Below are 27,495 nucleotides of genomic sequence, written 5' to 3'. Positions count from 1 at the left end.
GGGACCACTTAATGATCTTTCCAAATGTTGTTTGTACCATTAGCTAACTATTGTAAAGCGCTTTGGATAAAAGGGCTATATAAAAAAAACCTTAATAATAATTAACATTTTTTTGTTCTATACATAAAAGCGCACAACTCATATTTTAATAGTAGTCTTACCTTTCTAATGCGATGGATGTGCCCTCTCTCCTGTGACGCAGCAGCCCCCAAGCTGGGGCTAGGAAGGGTAGGGGGGTGGGTCTCTAATCTGCCACAGCGCTGAGGCTGGGAAAGGGGGGTTGTCTCTCCCCAGCAGTCACGGAAAGTCGCATCTTTCTTTGGCCGCTGCAGACCTGCACGTCGCAACTCCCCCCCACCCCCTCTTCTCACTCCACTGCCCCCTCCCACCTACACCTTATTCCTCCCAAGACCACCACCTCATCTTACATTTGCATCTTCTCCAGGGTCCACGCATCTAATTAATGGAGCCACGCCTGCGTGGCTACACTAATTAGGTGGGTGGCCCTTCATTCTCTCATGTGCGGCTGCCCAGACATGCACCTTGGAGGGAACTATCCGCGGACCACCTGAATGGAGCTCGCGGACCACACTTTGAGAACCACCGTCCTAGACAACTGGGAGTTCAAAGCCATGCCATGTCATTGAAAAAAGCAGTTTTCTCTAAATTTTGCAATAAAGTCTCAGAATTGCCATCTTGCCGCTCTGTAACAGGTAAAGATCAGGAGAAGAAAAATGGTTTTTTAAACATGATTAGACCCCACTTCGGTCCCTACCACACAGACTAGAACAAATCACAGCCCTGATCCTATAAACACAGGCAGAATCCTAGGGCCAAATAGAGTGCTGTTGAAGTCAGTAGGACTCTGTGAAGGAATGAGAAGCCACCTGTGTGGACCCCATTATAGAATCAGGCCCACCACTGTCTTTAAGCCACTAACTTAGATGAGGCCTAAATCTGGACTACCATTTTGGGGGAGGGCCATAACAGTTTTCAAAAAGCAGATTCTGACAAGGAAAATCAGGATGCCAAAAAAGAAAATCCTGATGAAAATTTCTCTGGAAAAAATAGTGGGACCCATAAACAGCTATTCACATTTCTAAATATTAAGGCCCCAATTCAGGAAGGAACGTAAACGTGCTTAAATCCATTCCTATTCAGGGCAGCAATCAAGCGCTACTGTAATTGCTGTCATGAAACAGCAAAGCTTTTCTGAATTGGGGTCCAACGCTATTTTTCTTAAAATAGGGAAGAGAAAAATGAAATGTTAACACTGACAAGCACATAAACTAAATAAGGAAAGCATACTATACTACTACTCAGTACTATCTAGAGAAAAGAAAGGAATGGGGGGTGGGGAGGAATGGGGGGAAGGCTGAATCAAGTTAACTTTTGTTCTCAGTAGAAATCCATCAGAAAGATGTCTTACTTTTTTCCTTGTTATATGAAACATTGTGAACAAAGTGAAAACATGTTATTTAGGCCCCTTCTGGGAAACAAAGCATCATTTCAAACCCTTCTCAAAAGGTTATTTACAGCACTGTGAGTAGGAAGATGTGCCCCTTTTTTTTACAAAATGCTGGCTACAGTGGTTCAAGTGCACACTTTCAGAAGGCTTTTTCACAGTGCCCCTCACCCTCTACTTCTGCTGTGTCAGCCTTTCTAATGGCTTTTATCTTTCTTGTAAAGTGATTAAACTAAATGACCAAGTATCTAAAAGATTGACTGGTGGCCTGATTTTGAAAAGAAAAAACTAAAGTGAGATATTTAGCTCCCCCACTCCTTTTCTGCACAATGAGTCACCGCAGTTCAGTGAGCCCACAAAAAATGACTCACTGCAGAGCTGAAATGCCACAAGGCTAACTCAGTGGGAGACAAAAGAATCCCATCTACGCATTAAAGAGCTGTCTGGAGAGAAGGCTAATTGCTTCTTCTTCTTAAAACAGAAAAATATTAGAATTAAAGCTTTGTAAAGGGGGAAAGAGTCTGCCCTTTTCAGAATCCTGGGGTAATATTTATTCATGAAGCACAGAGCCAGCATGCCAGTATTGTACAGGCTGCTGCAAATGGAAACAAAATGTTATTCTAATTACAGACGGCCAAGATATTACCTCATAGCCGATTAGTCAGTAGTCTACTGTGAAAGCAGAAGAGAGTTGAATTTAGGGCTTCTACTTCCTAATGGTAAGTGGATGCCAGCTTTAACTGGACCTCATGTATCTTGATGTTTAGTTCCCACTTTGTTTTCTTAAGACAGTTAGCCTGACAAAAATTATACCTATTACCAATGGCAAAGTGAACTTTTTTTTTCCCTTAAAAACAGCAGAGCACTCCTATAGTTATTGATCTTCCAAGTCCTTGAGCCATTTTGATTGAGTCACCCTGTACTCATTTCCTCCCTGCTTTGGCTTTGCCTTTTTCAGTTCCGAATCACTCAAAAACCTTTAGTCTTCCCACTCCTAGATGATGACTTGCTGAACTGGAAGAGAAGTACAGCAGGCCCCATGAAGGCTGCACGGCTCCTGACAAAGCCCTGTCCCATTCAACTGTCAGCAATCTATCAACATTTTGCCATTTCATTGGGGGCTGAACCCCACTTTTGCTGTGATGCAATGGGCATTATATTTTTGTGTTAATCATTTCCAGCATGCAAGAGCATAATCAAATAAGCTAAGGAACCTTGGACCCCAATGGCTGGCATACTGAGAAATAGTAATTGTATACAGGACTAGCAACTGAACCTAGGAGGTAGCACTGCGAATTTGGGGCTGACCTAAGAAAGGTTGGCTACCCATCTCAACATCGAACTTTCCTTCTTTTATAAGAAGATCAAAGCATCCCACACTTATTTTAGTGAGGAAATACAATACTATATTTGGTATGGTTTGTGGGGATTATATATTGCTTCAGAAGGCGAACATAGTGACATCTTTCTCTTTTTTTCTGTTCCCTCTGCCCAGGGGTAAATTTCAGCTACATGTACACAAAATCTGTGCGCTGCAACAGAAATGTTTTCCAATGGACTAGGCACCAAGATGCCAATCTTTAAAAAATAAATTCTCAGTCTTTGAGGGCAGAGTTTTGTATATTTGCTCCTGAAAACGTTGAAAACTGTTAACCAAGTTTAGGGGTGATGTTTTGTATGCTGGAAGTTATGGCCTTCTCATTTATCTCTGATCTCTCATATCGCTGTACCTCTTCATGAACATTAAAATCTGTATTTGTTTAAAACTATCGTTCTTTTGGCTGGGAGTAGCTTCTATACCTTTTCCAAAAAGGAAAGGGAGGCTATAGCTGAATACGAAAGTGCTCATTTCATCAGACATAGGAGGTCTCAGGTTCTTCAGGGTCCAGTGCTTTTTGTTTATTTTAAATGTAGCAAACCCAGCCATACACAGTAAACAAATTACTTCCTTTCCTTGTTTGCTTTGCTGTTGTAGCTGTGTTGGTCTCAGGATACTAGAGATCAGCTTTCAAAGCTTTCTTCGTGTTCTGAAAAAGACAAGTTTGAAAACTTGTCTCTTTCACCAACATAGGTTGGTACAGTAAAAGATATTACCTCACCCACCTTGTCTCTCTGTTATTTAGCTTTGTCATGTTAATTTAGGGATCCAGATCAAATTAACACATTTCACCCTTGTGTTTGTTATCAGCACCAGTTGGAATTAGGGTTTCCACCTTTCTGCTGGGCAAACCTGAAGCCTAAAGTCCTGCCTTATCCCCTCTTATCAAACCACACCCCATATGAAAGCCAAGTCTATCCCAATGGAGATGTATTGGAATTTGCCTCCTGGCCACTGACCAGATGACAGCTTCTCTCTTTGTCTTCTTTGCTCTACTTAGTTGGCTGGAGGAATTTTTGAATCTCTCACCCACTTTCTGATTTCTTTGTCATGCTCTTTCCTCCTGACTAGTGCATTGCATTTCAAAGCTCCAGACCCCTTCCCTTATTATATTCTGGAGATTATTATGGTATCTGAATGCTGAATGCTGACAACGTATTAATTTAGCCTTGCAAAAGTCCTGGGGGATAGGAAGTTGTTAGTATCCCTTTTTACAGATGGAAAAATTGTGACACAAAAAATTATGACGCTACCCTGAAAACATTTATCCATAAATTAACCATGTGCATGTACGTTATCCTGGGACTACTTATGCAGGTAAGTGCTTGCAGGATCCATGGCTAAGTGACCTGCTTAGGGTCACGAAGGAAGTCTAGTGTCTTCACCACAAGACTCCCTTCCTCCCAGGAAGAAGGTTAAGGAGATTAAGGCCAGGTACACACTAGAAACATTTGAAAGTATAATAATGTTGGCTAGGGATGTTATTTTTATGACATTTTTATGCCAGCAAAAGCCCTAATATAGACACAGTTACGCTGGGGGGAAAAATGCTTTTGCTGGCACAGCTGATTTCATTTCATGAGCTAGTGTAAACCGTACTGGTTACAACACATTTTTGCCAGTAGAAGCCGTGTCTGTACCAGCAAATCTTTTCTAGTGTAGTCTAGACTTAACAAAACAGACTTAAAAAAAAAAAAGTGTGGAATAAAGTTACAAGAGCTTTCAAAAGAACTTCTGCTTTTCTTAGGATGACCAGATGTCCCAATTTTATAGGGACAGTCCCGATATTTGGGGCTTTTTCTTATATGGGTGCCTATTACTCCTCAACCTCTGTCCTGATTTTTCACATTTGCTATCTGGTCACTCTAGCTTTTCTCCCACCTTCTCTTGCATGGGGAATCAGTTGTACTTTAGAAGAAAAGTACTTTAAAAAAAAAGATTTTATTTTCAGAGCAAAATTCACAGTCATTTGATAATAACTGTATTTTAAAAACTTTCTTCTTGTGATGAAGCACTGGCCTCTTGATGATTAAATACTTGGTGCCATTGAGAACCTTGTGGTTTATGTCAACAGTTCTCAAACTTTAGCAACCTGAGGACCCTCATTTTGATTTAAAAAAAATTTGCGGACCCCCCAAAACTCCCCGCTCAGCCCCAGATCCTGCCCCTACTCCACCCCTTCCCCCCAAGGTCCCATCCCCGGCCCACCTCTTCCTGCCACCAATCCACCCCTGCCCCTCCTCCTCCCCGCCTCTTTCTGCCCCCTCCCTCAAGCACACCCCCTCTCTGCTCCTCCCCTCCCTCCAGGCATCTCCTGAATGCCGCTGAACAGACGTTTCCCAGCATGCAGGAGGCACTGGGAGGGAGGGGGAGGAGTTGAGGGATGGAGGAGGAGGAGTGGATCAGCGGGGCCAGCGGCCCCAGACATGATTCCGCTCCTTCCCTGAGCACAACCCATCCCTGCTCCTCCCCCACCTCCCGCAAGCCACTGAACAACTGTTCCCCAGAGTGCAGGAGGCACTGGAAGGGAGGAGGAGGAGTTGAGGGAGGGAGGTGGAGTAGTTGATCAGTGGGGCCATCAGGCCCCCCAGAGTACCCTTGTGGACCCTCAGGGGTCCACGGAACCCAGTTTGAGAAATAGTGGTTTATGTGTTGATTTTGCTCGTGAGTGATTGTTGCTCAAGACAGGAATTTCTGAATCCACTGAAAAATGCACATTTATAATTTGACAGAAGCCTGGAGAGCTAGAACTGCCACAGTGGGAAATAAATCAAAAACATAAGTTACGAGTGCCCAAGAAGCTAGAAGTACAGAAGGAGAACTGATTGCGTAGGAGCTTAATGAGCGAGAGTGAAGAGACACTTCATGCATAACAGCATCTTAAAACATTGCATGCAAAAAGCATTTGCTGAGCTCCTCTGATTCTTGCTGTAAACAATTCCCCAATTATACACTGATGTACTGAATTATTTAGTATCAGAGGATCCATTCCGTCATTTACCTGCTCTGTCTCAACAAAATTAGATACGTGTCCATCATCACTGACCCCTCGAATGTGAAACCTGGCCCCAGCTCGTTCGCAGCTGATCCGGGAAATGAGGCAGACTTTAGCCTTCTTGTGAGAGGCATAAACCGTGTGGATGTCCACTATGCCACAGATAACTTTTAGCAGCCAGTCGGAGCAGTTCACCTGGTTGTGTTTAAAGGGCACATGCAGCAATTGGTTCCTGCAAGATTCAACAGAGCATAGATTCATTTACTCAAAAAATGAGAGAGAGAAACAAGTTGTACCCCACATTGTTCACTAATTAAAGCTTATAATAGGAGGTTATTCCTTTTTTATTGCACCTCACTTTATCTGAAACTAATAATTAATAGATGACAATCCTGGTGAAGGCCATAATTCACAGAAACTGGGAGATTTTAACAGTGTGACAGCCACCATACTTCTGCCCATGTGTCCAGAAGACTTTGCCCTGGCCATATAAGTTCATATGCAAATCTCACCTTTCCCAATTTTCTGATCTCTGGAAACATGCTGGTCATTAAAAGCCTTTTACCTAAATTACAGTATTGTCCAACTAACTCGTTCAGGCAGTGCTGCCTGGAACCTGGTCTACACTATAGTTCCAACAGGTTTTAAAACTGGTTTAGCAGAAATCTTTTTAAAATCTGTTGGAATTTTGAAGGAAATTTTCCCAGCATAGACCAGGCCTAAAAGTGAAAGGAACTGTTACAAACTGAGTTCTGATGGTTTACAATGGAAGTATTATCTTTGTGGGGTGGTTGTTGTTGTTGTTGTTTGTTTTTGTTTTTGTTTTTTGACCAAGCCAGTCTGTGACCAGGTCTGAGAGGCATGCATAGTTTCTCCAATGTACTTCCATCAGTCATCAGCAATTCCCTATTACAGTTACTATACCAGTGAAATTCTACTAAAGATTTCCGCTTTGCAGAGCAAAGCACTTGAAAAAGGTGAAGAATTGTTCTACTATTTTTATATAACATAGCTAAAAAACAGCTACAAAAGAATTACATTTTCCTCCTTCCTTCCATATCTCCATGTAAAAAGAAAATCTACCCATCTTATACAAGGCAAACTCCAGTAGGATTTCTTTATTGCAGTTCATGTTACAGGGTCCACAGATGGCACTGCCTACAGTTAAGGTTGCCTGACACTGATACAAGAACCTTTTTTTCAGCTGTTTTTTTTTTCTTCCAAACTTTGGAAATTGGGGATGAAATTTTCCATGCTAGTGGCCTATCTTGGGGTTTTTTTAAATTTCACATTATATATAATGTTTCACATATTCATTTTAGAAATACAAGGGATCTTATGTTAGACAACATATAAAAGCATAGGGCTTCCACATAAACTAAGATTAATCTAGCAAGACACAATAGATTGATACAGAAAGCAGATGTGCCACTGAATTCAAATATTTATCTTCTGAGAGCAAACTATCAAGAGAAAGCCTTTAACAACTGTATATATTGTACTATTTCTATATTAAAAATAGAGCTCTAATTTGACAGCTGGTTTGTTGTGTCAGCTGTTCCATGAGGAAGGCACACATTGAACAGTTGAAACTGGGTTTTATATTGCACTATTCTGAACTAAAACCACTTAGGTGAAATCCCATCCCAGATGGAGAGATTATTTACCAAACTGAATTCCTCTGCCTTATCTCAAAAAGAAAAGGAGTACCCGTGGCACCTTAGAGACTAACAAATTTATTAGAGCATAAGCTTTCGTGAGCTACAGCTCACTTCATCGGAATGCATCCGATGAAGTGAGCTGTAGCTCACGAAAGCTTATGCTCTAATAAATTTGTTAGTCTCTAAGGTGCCACGGGTACTCCTTTTCTTTTTGCGAATACAGACTAACACGGCTGCTACTCTGAAATCTGCCTTATCTGTTAATCATCTGTTACAACCCTGTTCAGCTATTGATATTTACCTACTGTCGGCCATAAGAAGTATTTCACACTAGCAGCACCTTTAGGTGTAATTCTGCCAAAGTATTACTTTTCACATGCATTTTATTACTTCTTATTTATTTCCAGTACAGTTTAGCTTCCTATGTACTTCCTACCATTAAAAAAAAAAAAACATACGGGATGAAGGGGATTGGAGTACCCTATCAAAACTGGTAGGATAAACAAACTGAACTCCCTCTGCAGCGGGCCCACATAGGAAGGATCCTTGTTTCTATGTATTTTTTTCCATTCAACCAATCTTTGCTGCAGTGAGACATATTTTTTACTTTGTTTTTAAAACTGTGTTACTCAGTAAATAAAATAAGTGCACAATAACATAGCAGAGGAGTTAGTGTATGTGCAATGGTTTGATTACAGTTTTAATTACAAATTAATTGATTAACATAGATTTGCAATGTAAAAAACTAGGGTATATTACTGCAATGTTAATTTAGAGACTTTAAACCCATGAGAATTAGGAAATATAACATAGTGCAGCAGAAGTGATGTATGAGCACAAGTACAGGTTTTTACCACATTAAGAATGCTTGTTAAACAAATAATTTAAAAAAAAAACAACAACTAACCTTGGCAAGTAAACTACTTATCACATATAAAGAAATGTATTTATACTGTATGCAGTAAATATAGCAAATATATTTTTTCTTTCTAGAAAAACCAGAAACTACAATTATTAAATTTGCTTTTGCAGCTAGGTTACATAAATAATCTAGATATTTGTGGCTCAACTCTGATTGACCATGAATCTGCCAGAGCACATGCCCTGTAAAGTAAAATGTTAGTGAAGCAAAACGTATCTAGGTTTAAATCTATAGCTTTATTTTTCTCCAGGGTTATAGGAGATTGAGAGGGAAGCCAGGCTTGACTAAAGACTTTAAAATAACATGCAGTACTAACCAGAAGAAGGAGTTACCAGATTCATAGTTGTTATCACCCTGCTTTTGGGCCCGCACTGTCAGGTCAAAGTTTGAGCCTGCATTTGGCCAGGAGAAATAGAACATCCCAGAGTTCAGGATTTTCTTAAGGGCATTAACACGATCCTCTTCCTTGGTTTCTTCCTGGAGGGGACAGAAATCTGTTGCGGTGATTTTGTAAACTTCAGCATCCAGGATTTTTCCCACCGATGTACAGCCTGTCACCAGGACCAGAAAATGCAGCCGCATGTTACCTAGAAGGTGACAGTTACGTAAGAATTATATAGAAATACAAGCTATGCCATTCCAAATCAGCCCAGCAATCTGTCATGTCTGCTGTCCTGCCTCCAGCCATCAGTATCTCTTGCTTCAGAGGAAGTCAAATAAAACCTATGCTGCATGTGGCTAACATGAGATCACAATATCTATAAGGATAAGTTAAAGGGGAAAGTTAAAAAGACAATGTAGTTATGACACACATTTAAGAAGCAACAACATTTCACAGGCTGTAAACTTTTCTACTTTTCCCTCTGTTATCGTGAAAGTTGGCCCTGTGCAGGGGCCCAGGACAAAGCCTATTTTGACGGTTTAAGTAGGACTGGCCCTGGTGCTGGTTCACCGCACAGGGGCAAATTTCACCCTTGCACAGCAGGCAGTTTTCTTAGTGTGCAATGCGTTTGTTTCAGGTGAAATCCTGCAATAAAATGTCAGTTACATTGAAGCTTTTAGCTCAAATGGAGTAATAAAATGCAAACATCACCCATGCTGGCAGAACAGAGTCCCGTTTACTCATACAAGGCTCTTGAAAGCTTTTGTTCCAACTGGAACATGAATGCAATAGGTTAATGCTGTGAGAGCGGGAGCCAGTTCGCATCGGTTCGCTAGAACCAGTTGTTAAATTTAGAAGCTCTTTTAGAACCAGTTGTTCCGTGAGTGACAACCGGTTCTAAAAGGGCTTCTAAATTTAACTGGCCAAAAGTGGCGCCTTAGGCGCCGACTCCATGGGTGCTCCAGCCCTGGAGCACCCAAGGGGAAAATTTGGTGGGTGCAGAGCACCCACCGGCAGCTCCCAGCCCCACCCCTGGCACCAGCTCACCTCTGCTCCGCCTCTGCCTCCTCCCCTGAACGCGCCGCCCCGCTCTTCTTCTCCGCCCCCCCAGGCTTCCCGCAAATCAGCTGTTCACGCGGGAAGCTGGAGCAGGCTGAGAAGCAAGTGGCGGCTTCGCACTCAGGCCCAGGGAGGCGGAGGTGAGCTGGGGCGGCGCGAAGAGGGCCGCCCGCGCCACAGTAGGTAACCCGGGGGGGGCACACAGGGGAACCGCTCCCTGCCCCAGCTCACCTCCGCCACCCTCGGCCTGAGCAGGAAGCCACCGCCTGCTTCTCAGCCCTCCCCAGCTTCCTGCCGAACAGCCGATTCGCAGGAAGCCGGGGGGGGGGGGGGGGAGAGAACCCAGGGAGTCGGTCCCTAAGGCGCTACTTTTGATGTGATCAGTGGGGGAGCGGCTGCTCCCCCCCTAGTTACACTCCCCTGCCCCTAGGAGCCAGAGGGACCTGCTGGATGCTTCCTGGGAGCTGCCCCAGGTAAGCACCTCCAGGACTCCTCACCTTGCGCCCTGGCAGATGCCTCTGGCTCTTAGGGGTGGGGTGGGCACCCACTATGGTGGCCCATGAGACCCTCCTGCCCGATTCTGGGGGCAGTCAGGGGACAGGGGAGGGGGGTGGATGGGGCAAGGAGGGAACCCGTTAAGATTTTGGCAGCTCATCACTGGGTTAATGTACAGAAAGACTGAGGCCTTGTCTACCCTACACAGTTTTGTCTGCAAAAGGCAGCTTTTGCCGACAACACAGTGGAGGTGTACGTGCTACAATGCTGCTTTTGTCGGCAAAACTCTCCTGTTTTGCTGACAAAATAAAACCATCTCGACGAGAGGCACAAAGCTTTTGGTGGCAAAGTTAAAGCAACAAAGCGTCAGTGTAGATGCTGCCATTCATTATGTCAACTTAACTGGCCTTCCCCATTATCCCACAATGCCCACCATGACCACTCTGCTCACTATTTTGAGCTTGGCTGCCCTGCAGGCATGCACCCCTCCCCTTTCAAAGCTTTGGTAAGTTCTGACAGCTGAGTGTGCCGCTCTGGCAGCAAAGAGCAACTTGGAATCCTGCTCTCCCCTACACTAGGAACACAGCTGCAGGCAGGTTGCTACTACCTGGGGAGAAGCAGGGAGGGACTGCTGTGCTGAGCCAGGATGGGAGGAGGCGGCTGACGTGTGGGGGTGTCCCCTTACCCCTGCCTCAGGATTGATTGCTTCCGGCTGCTGTCTGAACTTAAAAAGACAGCATGCCAACACACCCACCCTCCCCCAACAAGAACACTCTCTCTCTCTCTCACATACACACTCCCCCAACATGCAATCTGTCTCTGTCTCTCCCCTGATACACCTGACAGACACTCCCTGTCACACACTCTCCTCCTTCCTCCTCCCCATACACTTCAGTTGAAAAGGAGCTGGTATGGATGCCCACGGAACAATGGGATTGAGAAACTTGCATCATGTGACGCTGTACCTGCCCATGAAACATTGGAAACCCTTCCCAAAGCACCCTGCGGCCAATTGCACAGTGGGATAGTTAACACAATGCACTGCTCTCTGTATCGATGCAACAGCTCCTAATGTGGATGCGCTCCACCGACACAAGGAGCATAATGTGGACGTGCAACAGCAGTTTAATTAAAGTGGTGGCTGTACATCGGCATAACCTTTGTCTACAAAACTCTGTAGCATAGACATAAGTCAGCAGTAGGGAATCAGGCTTTCGATAAAAAGGCCTTGAGCACTTAAAACTCCCCACAACTCTTCCTTTCAGACATCAGATCAGGTGAGAAAACCTGCCTTAAGGGGGATATTTGGGGAGCCCAGAACATTTGTGTGGGACTTCAGCATGAAGCACGAGACTGTCTGAATCTACTCATGCTGTTCTGCAGAGTTTAGTTCACAATAAAGGCCAATGTAGGTGGTTATTTATAAAAAGTTATTTTCATAGTGTTTCTTTCTGTTAACAAGGGCACACCATGTTCCCATTCTTGTGTGTGTGTGGAGAGGGGGTTATTAAGCACGTATGTTATGTTTTCTTAGCTAGTACTACAGCTTTAAGTGTTAGAAATGGTAATAACCCTATATTTTATTCCCACTTACTTTGCAACTGACTATGCATAATTATAAAGGATTAAAACCAGGAGATTACATCAATTAGATTAATGGTGAACCACACTTAATCACACACTATTCTGTGGCATCTAATAGAGAGGATCCAGAAAAATATTTCTTGTTCTGGGTTGCTTACAGACTATGAGCCAGGTCCTCACCTTGTGTAAATCAGTGTAGCGCCTCTGAAGTCAACAGAGCTATGCTGATTTACATGAGCTGAGGATCTGGCCCACAGTGAGGAGTTTGGGGGCAGCATTAAGTGATCCTGTGAAGAAACACATATATACACACAGATAAACACAAATTGTTATAGTCAGTTTCAGCATGAGGGAGGTGGCAGTGACAAACTGATGGCTGTGTGGTGGGTGTGACAATGGCAATTTCCGCCAATATCTTTGGGTGATCTTACTGTATTAATTTTATGTATCATTGTGGGCCAGGGACTGTATATAATACCATGGGGGAGGATGACCACAGCTCCTTCAGGAACTAAGAACAGTGTGGGGTGATTAGGCAAATACACTCAGGTAGTCAATCCTCCAAAGTACCACCATCACTTGAAGATTCTCGCATACACTCGTTCAAACTGGATTCTCCAGAGACCAAAAGGCAAAGAAAGGACTTTTGGATAAAAAGTCTGAGTTTAAGCTGACTCAGAGACTTCTTTCTGATCCAGCAAATGGACAGGACCTTCTGTCCAGTGGAGTCCCCAGTTCTTTTTGGGAAAAAGTTGGAAGGGCTTTGAGGCTCCATAAGACTGATGGGTGACTTCTGGTAAGCTTTTAGCATGCGTCGTCAAACTTCTATGTTTTTATGTGTTTTCTCTATAATGCTTTCACCTTAAGAATAAATATGCCTGCTTATTAAGAACGGTGTGGCAATTTGTGACTGCTGGCAATTGCAGTTGTTCATAGCCTTTAAAGAGAAATCAAAGCACAAATGCTGGCCTGTTTAGGCAGTCTGACTTGCTGGGGATATCAAGCATCAGCAGGAACTCTGCAAATCCAGCCTGCAAAACCCCCGATCAGGAGGGAGAGAGATTCAGGTTTCTGCCCAAGAGAGGTGGTGGCTGAGGAGACAGGAGCCTAGAGAAAACACTCGAGGGACCAGTTGCCCTGAATTGTGACAATAGGAATGCTGAGACAAAAGGGATTTTAGATCTAAAACAGGATCTCATGCAAAAGTTTTCACTGGCTGCTGGGATCCTAATCTTTTCTATAGGGATCATAGCCAGAAGGGATCAAAGGGAAAGGCAGTGTCAGACTAGGAAAAATTAAATTCAAATCTAATAGGACTTTAAAAAAAAACAAAAAAAACCAAACAAACCCTGTAGCAGGGTGCATTGTGAACAGCTCATTGTTACTGAAACATCTGACCATGTGAGGGGAGACGCTCTGACAATCAACACCAGGTGCTTCAGACTTATCTTTAAAGTTGTATGCAGTGGTGGTGTAACCATGTCGGTCCCAGAATATTAGAGAGGCAAGATGGGAGGCTTGCTGCTACCATGGGCTGCATGGACATTTCCAAAGTTATGCCAGGCAATGCTCCACCCTGTCGAGCCACCAGGATTGGAAGGGTGCAAAGATGACCTAAAGCCACAATAGCGCCCCACAGCTGTGAGCTTTAGATGTCTAGCACAGAATCTAGGGTGACCAGATATCCCAAAATTAGAGGCTTTGTCTTATACAGGCAACCTATTACCTCCCCTCCTGATTTTTCACACTTGCTATCTTGTCACCCTAACAGAATCTAACCCAAGATATTTCACTATTTCTTTGCCAGAGATATTAGCCTATTTTTTTTAAATAGGAAAGCACCTGAGATGTGCAACCTCCACCCTAGGACCCCACATGTTTGGGGAGGGCCTCATCCTGTTCCCATTGAAGCACTGTGTCTAGAAGACAGGTCATTAGCTGGTCACAGTCCACACTAGATGGGAGCCTAGGGTTGATCAAAATCAGCTAAGATGTTTTTAAACATTACTTGCCCTGTCAACAATAGGTGTGATGTCCTGTTTAAAATCATGTTTGTTAACATCCTATTTTCCTAGTCTAGACATGGCCTAGTGATTTTGCCATGGACTGCAATAGGAGCCAGAGCAGGCCCATGATATGCAGTTTAAGCACTCTCTACTGTAAGGCTTATCTGTTAACTTTAAACGTATAAGAGCAGGGCAGGGCATTGGGGGCTGGGTATGTATGAAGGGGGTTCAGGGGTCAGGACAGAAGGCTGGGGGTGTATGAGGGGGGTGCAGGGGTCAGGGCAGAGGGCTGGGGGTGTGGGCTAGGGTCATGGGGGTGCTCACGGCAGGGGGCTGGAGGGGATATGCCCTGATTCCACCCCCGTTCCCCACCTCTTCTCTGCCTCCTCCCTGGAGCAGCGAACGCGCTGCGGCTCTGCTTCTCCCCCTCCCGCGCAAGGGCCATCAGCTGATCGGCAGCAGGGAGGGAGAGGAGGGGCAGGAACCCAGCACACTGGGGGAAGAGACGGGGGAGGGGGGAGCTTGCCTGCCCTGCAGCAGCAGCCAGCAGGACCAAGATTCTTCACCCTGCCCCCATGGGGAGTGGAGAAGAGCGGGCTGGGGAGGGCAGGATTTTTAATGGCACGCTGCTGCCTGCCGGGGTCCCGGCCTGGGTTCGACAGCGGGCTGAGCGGGGCCGGCGGCTGGGACCCGGCAGGCAGCAGCGTGCCATTAAAAATCGGCTCTTGTGCTGTCTTTGGCACGCGTGCCATAGGTTGCCGACTCCTGTATTAGAGAAACAAGGTAAGTGAGGCAACATATTTTACTGGACCAACTTCTGTTGGTGAGACAAGCTTTCGAGCTTACACAGAGCTTTTCTTCAGGTCTGGGAAACTTGCATGTAAGCTCCCAGCCTAGGTGGATGGACTTGGGCTCACAGAGCTTGTGCTACTGCACCAATAATAGCTGTGTAGACATTGCAGCTTGGGCTCTGAAGCTCACACCCCACCCCACCCCAGGTATCAGAGCGAAATCTGGAACTTAGAAGTGCGGTCTGCACAGCTATTTTTAAGAGTGCTAGCCCTGTCGTCCCAGGCTGGAGGGTCACTCTGCCATGAGCTCTGTAGACATACCCTCTTAAGCAGCCCTGAAGACCTCTCTAATTTACAGCAGCCTCTCAAGGCTACATTATGGGCCACAGCACACTCCAGACTCTCCAGTGCTGTGGCCCTGACCCTCCAACATGCCACCTACACCAGAGCTTTCAAAGGGATCCACAGGAGACAGCCTTAAGGCTGTCTCACAAAGCCTGTCCTAGGGGAATCCTCACCAGATGGAGATGGAGCTTTGACAGTCCTAGGCCACTCTGGCCCTTTTGTGTGACGTACAGGGGGTGACAGTGCGGAGGTGAAGATCTCGCCTCTCAAGCTTTCAGAAACATGCACAATAATAAGAATGTTATCAATAGAATACCATTCTCAAACTGTAAATCATGTCTCTTTCAAGTCTCAAAACCACCATATAGTCTCCATTCATGAAAAACCAAGCCCTCAGAGACAGACTTACTGTACTTTCCACCCTTTAAAAAAAACAAAACAAAAAAAAAACAAAAAAAAACATTCAACTCTTCTTTTTCAGGGTTCAGATGCTTGGTGGGTCACCAGCTAGTTTCCCACACTCATTACATTTCGTGTGTGCACGCAATATATATATTATATATACGCATGTGCTGTTTATCATCTGGCCATGAACATTTTGATGCAGCTTCCTCCTTACTCGCTCCCTTTCCTTCTTTGCCAACACTTTCAGCTTAGCCTTGGAAATGCTCTTCTATCAGTTCTAAGAAAACTTGCTCCCTGTTTTATCTCACTCCTGGGCCTTTCCCCAAGCACAGGCTGCCAATTTCCCCCCCAAAACGGTCTCTAATTACATCTGCTGCATTTGTGATGCAAGCCTAGACTGAGCTATGTCCATTCGTCTTTTCACTTAGACATTTTGTTGGACTGAAAACACAGTCCCAGAGAATAAAACAAAAGCTTTATTTACCCAGGCATGCTGTTTGAAATACCATTTTGTGTGGCAATAGCAGCATTACCAGCTGCAGAGCCAACCCCTCTAGTTACCGTACTTATCAGGAGCAGACAGGCCATACAAGTCTGATTATAACAACTATTAGTACATCTCATTCTGAAGCCAGCAATAAATCAAAATCCAACTTCATTTATTTCCAGCTAAAACCTTTTTTTAAAAAAATGTATTCCTCTTCTGGTATATATCACTTCAAGTAACCACCCTGCCACCCCCCACCCACCCAGGCCTTTTTTTTTTTTTTAAATAGTTGCTTTAATGTGAGAATAACTACTCAGCTTTGGGGCTCTGATCCTACAAAGACTTATGTATGTGCTTAACTTTAAGGACAGGAATAGTTTCACTGAAGTAATGGGACTACCCACATACTTAAAATCAAGCACATATAAGTCTTTTCAGGGTTTCGGCCTTAGGCTTTGTCTACACTGGCAAGTAAAAGACAAAATTGTTATTGTTCAGAGGTGTTAACCTCCTCCTCCCCCCGAAAGACAAAAGTTTTGTCGACGACAAGCACTGGTGTGAACAGTGCTCCTGCCGACAAACAGCGGCTACACTGAGCGGCCTTTTATCGGCATGGCTGTAGCACAACTGTGCTGCTACAAGCTGCGTAGTGTAGACATAGCGTTAGTTTATGCTGCTAAATCGATTTATTATTGTTGTTGTTAATATGCAAGATACTTCTAAGTTAACAAATTAAAAGCTGATTTTCTCTGTTTCTGAAATTTACAACGGCTAAGGTGAGAGGTAATTATTGATTGACTGGGTTGAAATAAAGCATTTAACTAACAAGATTTTACAGGAGGGTTTCCTAGGCTCTAAACAATTTCACTTTTATTATGCAGAAAGTCTCCACAAAAGAAAAGGTCACAGAAAGCTTCCTGTTTGAAAAAAAATAAAATAAAATCAGCTTGTCACATGGCAAACTATTTCCTACAGTATGTGAACTGATGACAACCCGGGATTCTCACGAGATCATGTTTACAAATTTTCCTGAGCCACAGATTGGCATTAATGCTGTGATATTTTGCCAGCAGAGAGAGAATGGCTTTAAGCCATGGAACTTACACTGAGAAAAAGATATACAGCAGATACTGTAATCATGAGGGGAGAGAAATGAAAATAAGACACACACTGACATCCCTGTAGGTCCATAGGGTACTGCCCCCAATTTTTTATTTTCAAAATAGAGGAATACTGTTAGCCTCACTAGCCTTAACTTTTCACATGTGTAGCTCTCTATTCATTTTATTTCTGTCATAACATTTTAATGTTGCATCCCTTGGGATTCCAAATAAAACTTTGATTGAAAAAGTGCAAATAATGTGAACTACCATATTCGTATACATCAATCAACACTACATGATTTGTTTCATTTTTGATCCATCTAGCTGCATCAGCATTGTGCACATGTGCGAGGATCCAACTCTTAGGAGGAGCTGAACAGCAGTCAGAAAGAAGATTTATGCTTGTTTTACTGAATACACAAGCAGCAGAATTAAAAACCTACAGCAGATGTGACATAGACATTTGTTGCTTTACCAAATGTAACTGGCTTTAAGATTAGACGGAAAAGAATTCTACAAGGTAGACAGTATTCCTTTAAGATCAGAAGAAAAATTAACCCAGAATCAATTCCCAGCAGTTTTCATTTGCTAGCAGTGCTAGTCAGAAGCAAACCTTGTACTCAGGGGACTACATATACTCTAACTGTGGCCAGCCTTCATTTGTGGTCAGGAGGTTCCTTGCACACTGTGGAGGGACAGGCCAAAATCCAGCCCTATTTCTTAAACCAAAAAATCTTAGATGAGAAAAGAATGCAAATAAGGTGGAAGAAAAAGGAAAAATATGGAAAAAGTTTCCTTTATATCAATATCCCAGGGCAGTAGAAGAAAGCATATTACATACTACTTAAAGAGCTACAGAGTGCTTGATGCACAGAGCCAGCAGAAAAGAAACAATTTAAAGCAAAAGGAAACCTTAAAGAGTAATCAAGAGCTCTACGTCTTAATATGCACTTCACACTTGCACAAGCAACAATGCCAGCAGTGGACCTTTTAAAGTAACTCTCACCTTAGAAACCCTGAATCTTCACTTAAATTGCTTTTTAAACAAAAATTAGAATTTACTTTACAAGTGGGTAAAATCTACATTCTTGCTTCATTTCAGCCTTTACAACACACATGTGAAATGCCATTTTCATCACTACAGTGCTAACAGGTGTTTAGGAACACAGAAGCAGCCATAATGGATCAGACCCTGCCCCATCTAGTCTGGTATCTTGTCTCCCACGATGGCCAGAACCAGATGCCTCAAAGTCAGATACCGAAAATAAGAATATTTGAGAAAGATGGAGGAGTGCACTTTCTATTTCACTAGAACAAATACAAGAAAACAATCCTTTCAGGGATAATGAGATAAATTCTGAACACAGTTATCCTGGTGTAAATTTGATGTATAGTAACCAAGATCATTATGTAGCCCAGTGGTGAACCATAATAACCATAGTTGGCTTTAAAGAGGACCTTTACAGCAAATGGGAAAACTCAGCTATTCGCAGAAATATGTGCTGAATGCCCCACTTACCAGGCTGTGTGTGGGAGGGTGAGTCTGGGAGAACGTTCAGCAAGACAATAAGACAAAATTAACTTTTATACTTTTTGTTCAGCTCCTATGAAATCAGCTGCCTTGACCAAAGTTCAGCGAGGATATGACCAGAAAGCATAATTCTGGAACATCGCTGATAATAATAAATGTGGCTGCTGTATTAAACCTGTGTATATATGACTCTTGTTATTCATTTTCTCCCACAGTGTGTCATAGGTTTCAAAGCTTTCTATTAGGAAATACAGTAAAAAGGAGAAACTAATCAATTCTCATTCTCAATTCACATTGCTGTGAATACCTCTATCTACTCCTTTCTCTTTCCTTTTGCAAGTGAAATCACCCACATTATATCACACCAATCACTCTCATTATATGAAAATCCACAACCCAACCATCTCCTCCTAATTCAGTCTCTGCTATATTTCAAGGTAAGGTGACCAAAGCTGGACACCGGACTCCTAATGAAAACATGCATCTCTGCTCGATAAAATACAGTATTTTTCAGAATTTTTTTTCCTACCCTTATGCTATTGCACTCAAGTATGCCATTTTCTTTTGTGAACTGCGGTTGTCCACTGAGCTTCATCAAGCTATCTTTGCTGACAATTTATACAGCAACTATCTTCATTTTTATGGGTACTGAATTTAAATTTAATTTTTAAATAAAAACCCTCCCAACAGACTTAGAGGCCAGAAGGGACCATCATGATCATCTACTGTCTGACCACCTGCACATTGCAGGCCACAGAATCTACCCATCCACTCCTGTAATAGACTCATAATCTATTTATATGGCTCCCAGGCCTATGGTAGCCAAGTGCCTCATTGTCATCAACACACATATCCTCACCCCTTCTCTGTGAAGTACTATTATCCCCATTTTACAGACAGGGAGTTGAGGCTCAGAGAATAAGTGAAGTCTGTGGCAGTCACAACTAGAACTTGATCTCCCAAATCCCAACCCAGATTTTTAACCACAAAACATTTCTTCGTCCCTCTAAGGAATGACGCTAGACTTTAAGGAGGCAATTTTTAAAGGCAAATGGAAGCTGGGCACCTATCTGCCCTTTGTGCCTGTGAATATCTCTCACTTATATTTTAACATATGTATACGTACCCATACACAGAGAATGTTTCTCGGAAGAGAAATCTGTTATTTCATTAAATAAAGCAACCCCCATAGTATATAGTGCCAGAATTTACCTTATACAGTACACATCTTTTACTGGCATTACTGCATCTGAACAGTGTGCTGTACAATACCATAAACCCATCTTTAGCATACTGCTTAAAATAAACATCACTGCTAAACCTGCCTTGAGAAGCAAAACCTTGGCTGAAGCACAGCACAGAAACCTTCAGCTGTTAATGCTATTACAGCTCCTCCCAAACAAAAAGAAAACGGGGAATCTAGTGAGTCATCCAAATTGACGTAAATGCACACAAGTGAATCTGTCACTTCTGGGAAACATTAACTTTGTGAGCAGCTTCATAAAGTCCATCAGCATTCTTGTGCAAAGGCAAGGCAATGTAAAAAGCAGCCTCTATTCTCCTCTCCTTAGCAGGTGGAAATGGAGTACACTAAACTTCTGTAGACAAGGAGACTCAAGACTTGTACTGATCCCTAAGTACTGGTATTTACAGGTTAATTCATTGCCCGGAGAGCTCCCAGACACATTTTGTATTTCCTACAAAAGACTTTCTCAGCTTGGCAAATATGCTCTTTTGTGTATGCCTTTGGAGAGTATCTTCAAAATATTTTTGGCTAATTTAGCACTCATAAAAGGTGCTGATTTGCTTGCATAGTTTGTTTGAGCATTAGCTTCCTAAACCCAGGGTTGAGTGTTCAATCCTTGAGGGGGCCATTTAGGGACCTGGGCCAGAAATTGGGGATTGGTCCTGCTTTGAGCAGGGGATTGGACTAGATGATCTCCTGAGGTCCCTTCCAACCCTGATAGTCTATGAAACCCAAATAGTGACCAACTGGTCAAATAGACCACTCTGTCACTACCTATTCCATAGGTTCCTGAACTGTGGTCTGCAAACCACTGGTGCGCTGCAGAGACCTGGCTGGTTGCATTGCGCTGCTCTCCTTGTTTCCAGCTGCTAAAATGCATTAAAAGAAGTGAAAAATACATTAAATATCTTCCTATTGTCACTTTTCCATGGAAACAATTGCTGTAGGGATTGTGAATGAGAAGGAAGGCAAGTCACATATTTGGGACCAGAGGAAAATGGTCCCCCAACTACCAATGAGAGAGTAGGTGCACAAATGACATTTTCTCTCTCTAGCTGAAATCTGCCTTGGGAAATGTTTGGGAATCATAAAATATTAGGGTTTGAAGAGACGTCAGGAGGGCATCTAGTCCAATCCCCTGCTCAAAGCAGGACTAACACCAACTAAATCATCCCAGTCAGGGCTTTGTCAAGCCGGCTTTAAAAACCTCTAAGAATGAAGATTCCACCACCTTCTTACATAACCCAATCCAGTGCTTCACCACCCTCTTAGTGAAATAGTGTTTCCTAATATCCAACCTAGACCTCCCCCTCTGCAACTTGAGATCATTGCTTCTTGTTCTGTCATCTGCCACCACTGAGAATAGCTTAGCTCCCTCCTCTTTGGAACCCCCTTTCAGGTAGTTGAAGATTGCTATCAAATCCCCCCTTACTCTTCTCTTCTGCAGACTAAATAACCCCAGTTCCCTCAGCTTCTCCTTATAAGTCATGTGCCCCAGCCCCCTAATCATTTTCGTTACCCTCCGCTGGACTCTCTCCAATTTGTCCACATCCCCTCTGTAGAGGGGGGACCAAAATTGGACACAGTACTCCAGATGTGGCCTCACCAGTGCCGAATAGAAGGGAATAATCATTTCCCTCGATCTGCTGGCAATGCTCTTACTAATACAGCCCAATATGCCGTTGTCCTTCTTGGGAACAAGGGCACACTGCTGACTCATATCCAGGTTCTTGTCCACTGTAATCCCCAAGTCCTTTTCTGCAGAACTGCTGCTTAGCCAGTCGGTCCCCAGCCTGTAACGGTGCATAGGATTCTTCCTTCCTAAGTTCAGGACTCTGCACTTGTCCTTGTTGAACCTCATCAGATTTCTTTTGGCCCAATCCTCCAATTTGTCTAGGTCACTCTGGACCCTATCCCTACCCTACCGTGTATCTACCTCTCCCCCCAGCTTAGTGTCATCTGAGAACTTGCTGAGGGTGCAATTCATCCCATCATCCAGATAATTAATAAAGATGTTGAACAAAACCGGAGTCAGGACTGACCCCTGGGGCACTCCGCTTGATACTGGCTGCCAACTAGACATCGAGCCGTTGATCACTTCCCGTTGAGCCCGACAATCTAGCCAACTTTCTATCCACTTTATAGTCCATTCATCCAATCCATACTTCTTTAACTTGCTGGCAAGACTACTGTGGGAGATCGTATCAAAAGCTTTGCTAAAATCAAGATACATCATATCTACCACTTTCCCCCATATCCACAGAGCCAGTTATCTCATCATAGAAGGTGGTCAGGCATGACTTGCCCTTGATGAGTCCATGTTGACTGTTCCTGATCACCTTTCTCCCCTCCAAGTGATTCAAAATGGATTCTTTGATGATCTGCTCCATGATTTTGCTGGTGACTGAAGTGAGGTTGACTGGTCTGTAGTTCCCCAGGTTCTCTTTCTTCCCTTTTTTAAATATGGGCACTATATTTGCCTTTTTCCAATAGTCTGGGAACCTTTGGTCTGTTCTATTTAAGTACAGCCCTTTGTGGCTTTTCATTTAAGAGAACTATGCAAATATAACTTGCAGTCGGTCCTTATTATCAAGACATTAACAGAATTTTTGGCAGTCTCCCTTCAGAAGTGGCTCTGAACAGGAACAGTACAGAGGTAAAATTGGGACAAGATAGAGATGCACTGGCAGAGCTCAACAGGGGGAATTTCTTAGATCATGGTCACCAGAAATAACTAGATTTTCTCAAAAAATAAATAAATAGACGTGGGGAAACATAGCAGTAAAAGTCGGAAGAAACGAAAAATAGGTTATAAACACACAGTTGCCATAAGTTTATCCCCTATGAAATTATTATTAATACAACATTTAATATGAAGGTTACAGGGACTTCATAGATTTCAGAGTTCACAGATTTTTTAAGGCCGGAAAGGATTATTACATCATCTAGTCCAGGGATGGGCAAACTTTTTGACCTGAGGGCCACATCCGGGTATGGAAAGTGGGCCAGGAATGTTCACGAAATTGGGGTTGGGGTACAGAAGTGGGTGAGGGCTCTGGCTGGGTGTGCAGACTCGGGGGGGCAGAAATGAGGAGTTCAGGGTGAGGGAGGAGTCTCCAGGCTGAGGCAAGGAGTTGGGCTGCGGGAGAGGGATCAAACCTGGGGCAGGGATTTGGGGCATGGGACGGGGTCAGGAATGCAGGCTCCGGGCAGTGCTTATCTCAAGCAGCTCCAGGAAGCAGCGGCACGTCCCCCCTCCAACTCCTATGTGGAGGTGCGGCCAGGCGGCTCTGCGCGCTGCCCCACCTGCAGCTCCCATTAGCTGCAGTTCCCGGCCAATGGGAGCTGTGGGGGTGGTGCTTGGGGTGGGGCAGCACATGGAGCCCCCTGGCTGCCCCTAAACATAGGAACCGGAAGGGGGACATGCCGCTTCCGGGAGCCTCACCATGTGTGCATGGAGCAGCCTCCGACCCTGCTCCCCAGCTGGAGCAACGCAAGCCCCAGACCCCGCTCCCCAGCAGGAGCTCGATGGCCAGATTAAACTGGCAGGAGGCTGGATGTAGCCCGTGGGCCATAGGTTGCCTACCCCTGGGATCTAGTGTGACCTACTCTGTATTGTAATGCATCACAGAACTTTATCCAGATACACCTCTCTTGAGCCCAGTGACTTCAGACAACAGAACTATTGTGTGTCACAGGCAGAGAACAGGAGGGACTGAGGTGTCACCTGTGATTGATTTAGTTCCCCTCTGCAAAGAGGGAACTAGCTATAGCTGTGGTTTGAACTGCTCGTATTTATTCGCCACATCCCTTAACTATCACAACATGAGGTTTAATTTAACTCCTCTCAGGAAACATAGTTCTATGTGCCAAGAAAAATGGACCATACACTATCTATTTTATTTTCAAGTGCATGAACAAAACTGACATTCAGTTTAACAGAGTTACTCAATTACCCCACAAGAAACTGAACAAACCAAACAAAAAATCCCCTTCTTGTTTCAAGTAGTGAGATAGATCTGCACATTTACACCATGATATAGTGTGTTCATCTGTAAGTACCTGCTTCAAATCCATCCCAAATTGTAGTAGATGGAAGTCATTACCACCTAACAGCTGTTCAGTGCCCTACATGTAATGAGCTAAGCTATGTCTACACAACACCACTGTAAGGTCTCCTGTGTAGCCACTCTATACCAGCTGGAAAGAGCTTTCCCACTGGCATAATTAAACCACCGCCAAAGAGCAGCGGTAGATGTGTCGTCAGGAGACGCTCTCCTGCCAACATAGAGCTGTCCACACCGGCGCTTTTGTTGGTGAAACCTATGTCGGTCGGGGGGGGGGGTGTTTTCACACCCCTGACAAAACGTTTGCTGACAAAAATGCTAATGTAGACACAGCCTAAGTACATAATCTTATATAGTTCCTAGTATACAGGCATTCACCCCATTACTATGCTTGTTATCCCTGTTAGCAGGTTCATTAAAGAGGCCAAGGACTGAGTAGATGTGGAATGGAAAAGTAGTAGTCTCAAACTTCCAAGTCAAGGTTAAGGCCTATTGCCAGAGCAGTGTGGGGAAGTCTGTACAGCTATTACCTGCTTTATATATAGAGAATTTCAGTCTATGAAGCTGTAAATGAGGCACATTTTACAAGCACTAAAATTTACTTAAATATTTGGTTTAAAACCACCTTAAGCAGTGAACTGAAATGTATTTTATTGGGCCCAATTCTGCAAGGTACTGAGTGCCCTCAAATAAGTGTGATTTGGCTTTGTTCCTATAGCACTACAAAAATTCATTTTATGTTCCTGTTGTAGAGAGTAGCAGCAACTTCTTTGCTAATTCAAGGTTCCTGAAAGCACATGAAAATTAACAGCAATGCTGATGCATAATGATATTCTGCAGTGTGTTAGTTGAAGTTATGGGGCTGATTCGGAAAACACTCATGCATGCAAGAAGGCTCACTGAAGTTAATTTGGCTTTTCATGTGAGTAAAGTCATTCATGTACTTTGGCGTTTGCATAACTGGGCCCTTAGTAATCATAAGAGCCATTACTGAAACTAGCTCAATTCAAAACAAAAGGAGGGGAGGGGAAAAATCAATATTTGTATTTTACAAAAGTGGTAGGAAAAACAACAAGCTGTTAAAAAACAACAACGAGGAGTGCTTTTGGTACCTTAGAGACTAAAAAATTTATTTGGGCATAAGCTTTTGTGGGCTATAACCCACTTCATCAGATGCATGGAGTGGAAAATACAGTAAGCAGGTATAAATATACAGCACATGAAAAGACGGGAGTTGCCTTACCAAGTGGGGAGGTCAGTGCTAACGAGGCTACAAAAATAATTTTCTCTTTGTTGATTCTCACACCTTCTTGTGAACTGCTGGGTATGGGCCACATCTGCCTTGATTGAACTGGCCTCATTAGCACTACAAAAAATAATTTCCCCTGTGTTGATATTCACCCCTTCTTGTCAACTGTTGGGAATGGCCACATCCACCCCAACTGAATTGGCCTTGTTAGCACTGACCACCCCCCACTTGGTAAGGCAACTCCCATCTTTCATATGCTGTATATTTATACCTGCTTACTGTATTTTCCACTCCCTGCATCTGATGAAGTGGGTTATAGCCCATGAAAGCTTATGCCCAAATAAATGTGTTAGTCTCTAAGGTGCCACAAGAACCCCTCGTTGTTTTTACTGATACAGACTAACACAGCTACCCCTCTGAAAGCTGTTAAGAGGGTCTTATGAAACAAAGGAATGTAAAATACTTAACCTAAAAACTCTTAAGATAATATTTGACAGTGTGCTTTTAACGCAATGCACAGCTTATAAAAAATATGTTTGCATCAATAAACCTATCAATAAAATGGTTATATTGGGCAAGAGCCCAAATGTCTTCCAAAACTGACAGAAATCAGGCAACTCTCTGGTCACTGGGATTAAACCAAGTTTGTTTGGGCATGGGCATCTAACAACTGTCCTCATTCTCAAAGCTACTTACCACATTTTAGCCGGAGCTCTCCCAAGCAGCCATAGGCATCCATAAGCTTTTCATATTGCCCTTTAATTGCCTCCTTTTCTTCAGGAGCTGAGAAAAAACACAATAAAAAGGCAGCAAGCCTTAGTTACCCAATTCAGTTTTCAGATTGGTATAGTCCCCTACCAAGCCCTTCCTAGGAGATCTCACTCAACAAACAAGACAATTAGATAACTCATGAATAAGCATGTGGGGTTTACAGTGTTAAACTAGGAAGCTATTTAAAAGTGATGGAACATCCCCATAAAAGACTGAGTGTTGAAAGGTACAAACACGCCTGTTCAAACACCACACAAAGGAAAAAGAGAGGAGCCAGTTGTAAATCCACAGATCATTAATTAATTGTTGCATCTACTAACACATGGTGCAGACACCAGCAAATGGCCTATCACTATCAGAATAAAAACACACAAACAATTAATTCATACAGCCCTAAGACCAGAGCTGTTAAAAAAAAAATTATTTGTTTGAGTAGCACCCACACGTGCTAGGCATTTTCCAGATATATGAGAAGGGACCATCCCTGCCCCAACAAACTCACAGTCAGAATGAAGACAGACATGGAAGGGGAACAACAAACTGGGATTTTTTTTATACAAGGCAACAAGATTCAATATAGGCAGCATGGCAAAAATGAGTTTTTGAGAGTCAAAAAATGTATTTTATTGAAGTCAAAACTATTTGGCAAAAGAACAAATCAGTGTAAATTTACAAGAGAGTAAACAAGAGAACCTATTCTGATCTCAGTTACACCAGTGTAAATCTGGAGTAAATCTTCTCAGGCCATCTTTATAGATCATAAAGAAACAAAGAAGGGGCAGAAAACCGTTTTCCTCCTTTTCTAATGGCAGCAGAAGCACACTTTACGATAGAAGCAAAATCCTTGTCCCAAATACTGCAACCTTCAGGACCCTTCACTAAAAGAAAAGATAACAGAAATAGCTAAAGAGATTGAGATAACAGACTGATGGGGGTTGAGGTGAGATTAACAAATTTGCAGGCTAGACACAAGAGGCAGCAGGGAGAATGGAGACATTTCTTCAAGAACCAGGGACCGGAATGTGCGACATCAACATGTATTTTAAGGGCTCGATCTAAACTAAAGACCGAAGCGTACAGTATGTGTATCAATGTGAGATTAAGCAATACAAAAATATGACACCACATGCAGCTAATGGCAAGCAGCAGCTGATGTTGCTGTGTATAGAAAAGCCACAGAAATTGGCAAGGCGAGACAATACACTGCACGCATATTAACAGAGCTTGGAACAGAGATGGAAGTTTCAGCAAGCATCAAATGTTAAGCCTGGACTAGCTTGGTTTTGCACGTAGTGCTGCAGATATATCCCATCATTTAGGCCTGATCTACACTAGAAACTTTTGTTGGTATTGTAACGTTGGTCAGAGGAGTGATTTTTCATGACATTTCTATACTGGCAACAGCCTTAGTGTAGACAGTTATACCAGTGAAAAGTGCTTTTGGCAGCATGGCTTGTTTCATTCACAGAACCTGAGAAAACTATACCTGCAAAACCCCCTTTTCCGCTGATATATGCTGCATCTACACTGTGTGGGTTTGCTGATGTAGCCAG

The 27,495-nt window shown here is 43.4% G+C and overlaps 1 protein-coding gene across 1 annotated transcript in view; it reads right to left on the bottom strand.

The window, feature by feature from the left end:
* The window catches only part of SYNJ2 (synaptojanin 2), a 102,620-nt gene that overhangs the window by 56,103 nt on the left and 19,022 nt on the right, over positions 1–27,495 (bottom strand). The window contains 3 exon segments of the mRNA XM_038397867.2: positions 5,845–6,070; positions 8,738–9,008; positions 25,868–25,954. Coding sequence (XP_038253795.2) covers positions 5,845–6,070; positions 8,738–9,008; positions 25,868–25,954 — 584 coding nt within the window.

This window comes from Dermochelys coriacea, chromosome 3, assembly GCF_009764565.3.
Source record: "Dermochelys coriacea isolate rDerCor1 chromosome 3, rDerCor1.pri.v4, whole genome shotgun sequence".
NCBI lineage: Eukaryota > Metazoa > Chordata > Testudines > Dermochelyidae > Dermochelys > Dermochelys coriacea.
Note: the sequence above shows the minus strand (reverse complement) of the source record. Positions and strands in the feature narration are given on the sequence as shown.